Source organism: Pristis pectinata, chromosome 9, assembly GCF_009764475.1.
Source record: "Pristis pectinata isolate sPriPec2 chromosome 9, sPriPec2.1.pri, whole genome shotgun sequence".
Taxonomy (NCBI): domain Eukaryota; kingdom Metazoa; phylum Chordata; class Chondrichthyes; order Rhinopristiformes; family Pristidae; genus Pristis; species Pristis pectinata.
In genome coordinates, this window is record NC_067413.1 from 81825622 (window position 1) to 81834345 (window position 8724).

The 8724-nt window shown below is 39.1% G+C and overlaps 1 protein-coding gene across 1 annotated transcript; it reads right to left on the bottom strand.

Moving 5' to 3' along the window:
* Positions 1 to 2770: 2770 nt before the first annotated feature.
* On the bottom strand, positions 2771 to 5358 carry LOC127574525 (transcription factor 21). Its single transcript, XM_052023567.1, has 2 exons — positions 4921 to 5358; positions 2771 to 2857 (listed from the first exon to the last, which is right to left on the bottom strand). The coding sequence occupies exons 1-2, from the start codon at positions 5356 to 5358 to the stop codon at positions 2771 to 2773; spliced, it is 525 nt and encodes a 174-aa protein (XP_051879527.1).
* Positions 5359 to 8724: the final 3366 nt, after the last annotated feature.

Sequence of the window (8724 nt, forward strand, 5' to 3'; positions counted from 1 at the left end):
AAGAAGGTGTTCAGCATGCTGGTCTTCATCAGTCAGGGCATGGAGTTTAGGAGTAGGGACGTTATGTTGCAGTTATATAAGTCATTGGTGAGGCTGCACTTGGAGTATTGTGTGCAGTTTTAGTCACCCTGTTATAGGAAAGACATTGTCAAGCTGGAGAGGGTGCAGAAGAGACTTATGAGGATGCCGCCTGGACTAGAGGGCTGAGTTATAGGGAGGGGTTGGCCATGCTGCATCTTTATTCCTTGGAGCGTAGGAGAATGAGGGGTGACCTCATAGAAGTTTATGAAATCATGAGGGGTGTGGATAAGTGCATGGTCATAGTCTTTTTCCCAGGGTTGGGGAGTCCATAACTAGAGGGCACGGATACAGATAAGAAGGGAGAGATTTAAAAGAGACCTGAGATGTAACTACTTTAGACAGAGGGTACTGACTACCTGGAATGAGCTGCCTGAGAAAGTGGTCGAGGCGGGTACAATTGCAACATTTAAGAGGCAATTGGATAGGTACATGGAGGGGAGTGGCTTGGAGGGTGATAGGCTGAACGTGGTCAACTGGGACTAATAGAGAGGATGCTGCGGTCGGCATGGACCAGTTAGGCCGAAGGGCCTGTTTCTGTGCTGTATTACTCTATGACTCTTGTTACCTGTATCCTGCTATATTATAACATTCCATCCAATGTAGTGCCTTGGAACAATTTACTAAAAGAAACAGCATACCATCCAGTGATTAAATTAGGCAATTTACTACCACAAATAGTTATTAAGGTAAACTAACAAACACTGTTGTTCAGAAGCATATTTGTTATCTGAAATTTGTGACCAATATTTTAGGTTTATTATACAGAAACATTGAAAAGAAATTGATTCAGGATTCCATTGTGAAATAATATGTTTTTATTAAAAAATTGATTAAAATTACTGCTCAATAAAATAAGTAGGCAGCAAATGTCAACACTTTAATTAGCTTATTCCATTTATGCTGATGTTTGGCATCTAAATAAATTGTGGTGAGAAAGAATTTTTATGGGATATTATATTGACAGCAGTGTTAGAATCGCTGATTATACTCCACAAATCAATATTGTATTATTTTAATTGAGGCTTGAACAAAAAACTACCAGCTCTGTGAATAGTGGAATTAGGACTTTTTGGTCTCTTGGTGCCAGTTGATTTTAATAATTTTGTTTTAAAACTCGAAAGCTATTTAGCTCCTTTCACACAGTAAAACATTAACAATGGCACAACTGGCCACAAAAACCACTTTTAGTGAGCCTGTTTATCACAGGGGGGTTATTCCACCTGCTTCGATTATAGAGTTAACACACATTGCTGTCCTGTTGAGATGAGCTCACAGTTACACATTTGCCCATTCCATACAACAGAAGCAAGATAATATGTGCCAGGGCACGCACTGTGGGTGAGTTTCGAGAAGGCAGGAATTGTTCAATCTTCTCAGGGTGTGGGTGGCACCAGAAAAAAAACACATTTTAAAATTTATCCCTAGTTGACATTAAGAAAGCTGGAGTCGACCATCATCTTGCACCATTATAGTCCAAGTGGTGAAGGGACTCCTACAGTGTATTTGGTAGAGAGTTCGAGGATTTTGAAGCAGCAGCAATGAAAAGTCTATGACATGTCAGGCTGCTGTGTGACTTCATGGGAACTTAGAGGTGCTAACTTCCCCATGCAGCTGCTGGCCTTGACCTCCTAGGTGGAAAAAGTTGTTACTTTGTGAGACGTTGCTGAAGAAGCATTGGCATGTTGCCACAGTGCATCTTTGGGACACTGTGCCATAGAACCACAGCACAATATTGTTGCATTAATTATTTACATCATAACCAGTCCATAAAACACACACTCACACACACAAGTCGTCAGTCATGCTCCGAAGCTGAAAGCTAGTTTCATGACTGGATCCACCTGCTTAAGAACAAATCTACTGGCTGGATGTCTGAAATTCCTAACATACAGGTTTAAATTTCCACTGGAGTTTTGAATTTATTTCCACTGAATTTCAAAGTCATTGCTTTTAATGTGAAAATCTTACAGAACAAATTTTTTGATGACCAACATGTAAAGTGCTATTGTTTCTTCTTATAAAGTTACTTTTTTAAAAAATAAAACTACAGTGAAAATCCTTTTTATATAAAAAATCGAAACTGTACATTTTAAAGAGTAAGCGATAACCACACAAGATAAGGTTACGTGATTGAGTACTACTCAAAATACCAAGTTCTAACAAAATACTGGAGGCAATGGTGGCACCTTCATCCGAGCTGCAATATACAAGAATACAAAAATAACTACTATGCATTAAGTGGCTTGTTCTTTCTCTTGCGTATTGTCGTCATTATTTCGCAATTTATATACCGCTGGTTAATACTGCTACGTCTTCAACTCATTTAAAATGTTGAATGTGCTTTCAGTGCGTGGAGGGCAGCTGGTATCGTATCCCACGCTGTGTAAATAAAAAAGGACATCCAGAATTGGAGCAGGACCGGACAATCTTCGGGAAGGTCCTGAAGAAGCAGACTTACAGTGCATTATAAGTTGTCCCACACCCTCGTCAAAACGTTTTTGCGGCAAGTAATAGCTTTGTCCTGCAAAGCATGCATTTAAAACACGTTTTTCTTTTAAGAAAAGAAGGAAAAATAGTAAGGATGCTATCCTGCACCATTCCGAAGGAGCATCCACTTTATCAGTCTGACCAAGCGTTAGAATAGTGGCTGCTGCTGATGAGGGAGTTGAAGTGGAAGGTGCTTGTATTGCTAAGCAGTAGTCCCACACAATCTGGACGTGGTGGCAAGATCTTTGCTATCTACTTCAGATCTTCCTGAAACCACAAATGGCCAGGTCTGAAATTTGAAACAGAGTAGTTAGAATAATAATCCACCGGCCCTTAATGAGATGGTTGAAATATCCGCGTACTGGTTCTATGAATTAGGAAGTAAAGATTTCTTCTCGCCATCTTACCTCAAATTTTGAACTCATTAACAGCATCATGCAACATCCGCGGAAACTCATATTGTTACTCGGTAATCTATATGAGACGACATGCAATCATTTTCAATATAAAGTGGGAATTAGTGACAGAATAGCAAACAGCAGCTTTGTGACCTGTTCTAATAAAGAGACCGAAGGTTTGTTACTATCTGGACCAGCACTGAAGAGAGCCTATTACAACGCCCATGCTTGTCAGCATTTTCCCTGAATCCCAAGATAATTAATTTAAAACAATCAGTCCTAATCCAAATATAGATGAACAAATAATTTCGTACATTTTCAATTGCATTAAGATGTCCTGAAGGGAAAATGTACCTTACTGGTTTTAACGAAATAGATCTGGCATACATTTTTATTTGGATCTTAACAAGAAATTCTGTAATTATCTGGGCTTGTTGTTGAAGCAATTTAACTAAAAAAAAAACACCTGATCTTTTAATGGGCCCAGATTGCATGTAAGATTCAGATGGAATTTCTTCCTGTAAAGCATTTCAGAAATGTGGTCCACTTACTGTTGTAGGACTTAACATTCTGCGATATTATTATTATTCGAAAGCAGCAGATCTGAAGGGTTCTGCACATAAATCTACGTGTATTCTAGTTTTTGAGAAATATGTAAAAACTATTTGAGTTGACCGTCTGAGTCAAGTAACTCCCAAAACAAGCTTACAAAACGTTACAAAAGTTAGATCCGTGAGTAGCCCGAGACAAGCACAGCTAACAGCCGCGCAGTTCAATACATAGATTATAGTGCCACTTCTACGGAATTATCTGACATATTTACATTTAGAAATTAGCAGCAGGTTTGCATTTGCAGAAATAAAAGAAATAAAAGTTATTTGAGTTGAAATATCTAAACCGTCAGTGTAAAGGAAAGGCTTTTTCTCTCAGAATCAGTTTAGAAGTTGCGTTGACTATTACGGTAAAAAGTTCTCTTGATGCTATTATAACATATCATAAATCATTTAGCTCCTTTTGTCTTAAAGTTTGCCATTTTCTGATTTGGCAGCTGGCGGAATCTGCCGATCTAAGACATCTTGGGTGTTTTTAGAGAAGGATGCATTGATTTTACCTTATCCACGAATTGGCATTTGAACGAAGTCTGTTCTTTTATTCAAATTTCCCCACAGAAGGAATTATCATTTAATCGTTGTGGAAAAACAAATCTACCCTGAGTAATCTACTGTTTAAACAAGAAGCGGTCTGACTTTGTGGGTTCGTGAGTTTTTACGGGAACGTTTTAAGTGGGAGGCTCAGGTTTCGTCCTAACATTGCGCAATAGCTTTTAATATTCAATCGCCACCCTTCCCCAAAACCCGTGTGTGCACGCACGCGGAGAAATCACGACATGTAAAACTAATGCCTCGTTACATATGCTACCAAAAGCTTACGAGAATTGTATTTAATAAATATTTATACACAAGATATTTAATTTTAAATAAAAGAATGCAGTGCAGCTGATGAAGATGCACCTGCCTGTTTTCTGAGGTTGCCATCAGCTGAAATATTGGTCAGTGGTGGAATGCAGAAGTTTATGCACAAAAGTGGATACGATATTCACTAATTATTATTAGAACAGCAGTTGTATGTTGAATCATGAAATAACGCGTGTAATCTACACTGAAAGTACCCTTGCATTGCAGCGCGCCGTGACCACGTTGCCTCCATAAACATTTAAAACTATTAAGTTATAGCAGCATCCAGCTGCCCCAGAACACTCTACGCAAAAGATGTATTTCACTGTGTGCTTCGATGTACATGTGACTAATAAAGATATCGTATCTTCGATAAATAAAAATATCCAAATGCACTACAACACTCCATTTCTCGATACCAATTACACCTCGTGCCTAGACGCCGTGGTGGGCTTTGGTTCTCTCGGGTTATCGAGCTGTGCAATATCGGCAACTCTTACCAGATTTACCGGATGGACGTATCCATTTTCATATTTATCATTTGCTAAGATTTGCCTTAAATGTGCGATGTAGCTAGCTGCCAGTCTGAGGGTGTCAAGTTTGGAGAGTTTGGTGTCTGAGGGCACCCAGGGCAGGCTGGTTTTTAACCTGGAAAAGGCTTTGCTCAGGACTCGCATCCTGGCTCTCTCTCGGGCATTGGCAGCGTTTCTCTGCGATTGCTTGCCCTCTTTGCCCAGCCTGGGCAGTTGTTTTCTCCTGACAGCCCCTCGCCTCTTCCTCTTGGTGCTGCAGTCAGAGCTCGATTCGTCCGTGTTTTCAGCGGAGATATAGAATTCCGCCTCGTTCGACTCGTGCTTCAGACCGTTACATTTGAGATGGAGCCCCTGTAATTCCATTTCCTGAATGTCCTCGGTGTCACTGGGAGATCCAGTAGACATGGTACCTCTGGAAAATTGAACTGAACCACAAGTGAAAAGGTCTCCCTCTACAAATTTGTTAAATACCAGGAAAAAAAAACATACGCGAAAGACTTCCTTTGTCGAGAAGAAACCCCACCTCTAGTGGTTTTGACGGCTCCTACTATCACTTTTAAACAGGAAGTGTTTGGTCTATGTGGATCTAACCATTTCAGGATGGCAGTGACTAACTCTAACACTGACAACAGTGTCCCCAAGTAAAATGGGCGAGAAAAGAGGTTATTTCTCCTATTTCCATGTTTCGATGTTATTGAGGACATGTTAAAACATGTCTGTACCTTACATTCACTTCGAGTCTGAACATTTGATCAACGTTCTAAGGTTTTATCAGTCCCCCAATGGTACATCCCATGTAAACTGGGATTTGAGTTGGAAGCCTTCAATCAATCGCTGTTAAAACAAACAGTAATTAAACAGCTCATTCGGTTAACGAAGAGGTGAGTGCTACTGCAGTCTTTTAAAGAAAAACGCAGACCTCCCCAAATACATGAGCTTTTGAATAGTGTGTAATAATTACCACAGCCAGTAAATGAAATGACAGAGGCAATTTAGTTTTATTAAGGTGAAGTATATATACATACATTGGTATAATTATCTTCAATTATCAGTTGTAAAGTTATATAATACGATGTGTTCTCTTTGCTCCTAAATGGCATCATTTATATTGTCTGATAGATAATTTCCTGTATTTTTCCGAAAAAGATTACTTTTGAGTTAATTATGCTCTTTGAATAAATACAGTCAAGGACTACGAATATGAAACAAGTTTAAAGTAAATACAATATTTTAAACCCTGACTTGTTTACAATTTCGCTTCTCCATCTCTGTTTACTTATCTGGCCAAAATCCTATTTTGGATCGCTGCTGTTTATGTCCTGTGGTTTCGCACCTTGCAGAACTTCTTATGTTCCTTTATTGCCGTCTTACAGCTTTCTAAAACGCTAAAGACTAGTTGAGAAGTTGCCAAACTCATTTAGTCCCACTCAGTGAAATCGGATAAATTAAGATCCTTTATAAATGATCTGAGGCTCCTTTTAAATGCCAGACGTATTCCCATTACTTGTCGGAAGCATGTGCACCATTACTACATATAAAACAACAAATGTGAAGGTGGAGATAGCTTTTCTACGCTTACATCGAATTGCATTGAGCTTCGCAAAATATTTTGTTAAGAAAATATATAGCACTTATCTCTGAAAATTTGGAAAAATTGGCAACCCTTCTGATTGTTTGTGCAGGTGCGTTTTGAAGCGAGCTCCTCTTGAAGATTTATGGTAGAATTGATTGATTTTGTAAACATTGTAGAGATCCTATCGACCCCAGAACGAATTCAGGCCTTATTTTCGTATCTGGGTCTTTCTTCTGCAATCGGGTCGCGGAGACTTTACAGGAAAGAAGTTGACTCCAGTCACATCTCTGTCGTGGAACGGAACCAAGAAGTGTCATCACACTGGTCTGTCAGAAGTGGCAGCACTCGTAACCTCAATAAATCATCGTGTTCGAATGGAAAGTGCTGTCCTCCCAAAGTAAAGGAAACCTTGAATACCCCCCAACATTTCCAGATCCTGTCCAAGTCCACAAGTACTCAGAAGTAAGATATCTTCTAAAAATGATCACTTCTATTACAACAGAGATATTAGGCTGCGTTTTGGGGGGGGGGGGGTTGAGGGCGTTCAAATGTTCAATTATCTCTATAAATAGCCTTTAAACACATTGTACCCATTTTAAATATACGGAAATAAGAGGGAAGACTATCGTGCACGTTACATGGTAGTAATCATTCACCCTGTGGATAATACATAGGGTTCCCACTGAAGAATCTCATACAATAACATACTTTTGACATTTTGTTATTGAGAGAGACTTTGTAAGGATGATTATACTTGAATGTCAGGAACACGGTCTGAATGTTTGTAAAACAAATCACGAAATTTCAATTCTTTGAGTACAGACACCAAGGTAAAATTATTTATGTCACCGTGTAATTAATGCCAGCGGAGACTTTACTAGATGCATGGCTAAATTTCAAGTCAAGTCAAGATTTTAAAATTTTACCGGGAAGGGGAGGAGATTAAAAGATCAGAATTTAGGAAGACTGCAAAGCAAGAACTCTCAGTTGACCAAGGAAATCGAACCTGTTTAAATGGCTTAATATGGAAAAATGCTCGATGCTGCTTCTGCCCCACGTTTTTCAGATCTAGTTACATCTACCGAGACAAAGTCTTATGAAAGCAGAAAATCGATCGGCTCGGGGTTCCTAGTGAGGTCAGACTCGCTTTTCCAAGGCCGAGAGTATTGTTAAATACCCCAAAGGCGAACTTATAAACAAACCGCTGGTCTTTAATTATACACGGGCATCCTAACCTGCTCCATGCGGACTGGAAACCTGCTTTTAAAACCTGTCTCAAACGCGTTAAGCTATTTCGAATTACAAATTAAATAATAACGATTGTTGAATAAATTATAGCAGAGCAATTTCTCCTGTTGCATTTCACGACAACGACGCCCAAGTTAATCCTTTAAACAACGCACAAAACACAGCGTATTCATTGTTTTTAAGGATGGTCAAATGTGAAATATTTCAGTATAATATATCGATTTGTTATTCCCCACTGCACTAGAATTAATCAGGCGGGGTTGGAACTGTAAAGTGTTGCTGCTTAATGTGAAAATAGCGATCTTATTGCGTTTAGAAGGAAACACAGCAAATTAACTATATCTGGTGTAAATGTGTAACAAATAAAATACATTTCGTTTCAAATGTGCTTCGGTAATCTAAAACTACAGTGTGAACTTACCTTGTGTTGAAATAGAGATGTGTTTTGTAATTGTATGCAGGTGTTATGAGGACAGAAATAACTTATCATGTAGGCTTAATTTTGAATTGGCTGTGATGTGTTCCATGAAACGCTGTCTATCCTCAAACCCATGAGAAAACTGTGCTATCCACGTCTTAACAAAATACTCTAATTTGAACGTGACGTTTAATTCCATGGCCAAACAAAAGCAACGCATTGACTTAGATACTAAAGGCTACTAGGGTTACTGATTTGGTTTTAAAAAAAGACGCATTATCACAGAGACAGGGTCTGGGTGCTCTTCGTCGCTTCGAATATCTCGATAAAGCAGCGCAATATGGAAATGGAACACAGCTCGGCAGGTCTGCAAAAGGTGAACACAAGCAAGTGAAAAAGAACAGGACAACAACAGTAACGCATAATTACTGGAGGAAACAGGCAAAAGATTATTTTTATTGGAACTAAAAACCGCAGATATTCTTCTGCTCTCAGTTATCCAGCGAAGCAGTCGGTGTGAAAGCAAGCCCTG

What these genes read in the sequence shown, in the direction of transcription:
- LOC127574525 (XM_052023567.1), bottom strand. Translation starts at nt 5,358, where the DNA reads ATGTCTACTGGATCTCCCAGTGACACCGAGGACATTCAGGAAATGGAA. An exon ending in ACGTCCATCCGGTAAATCTG is followed by an intron (nt 2,858 to 4,920) that starts GTAAGAGTTGCC and finishes TTCAAATTTCAG; the next exon opens with ACCTGGCCATTTGTGGTTTC.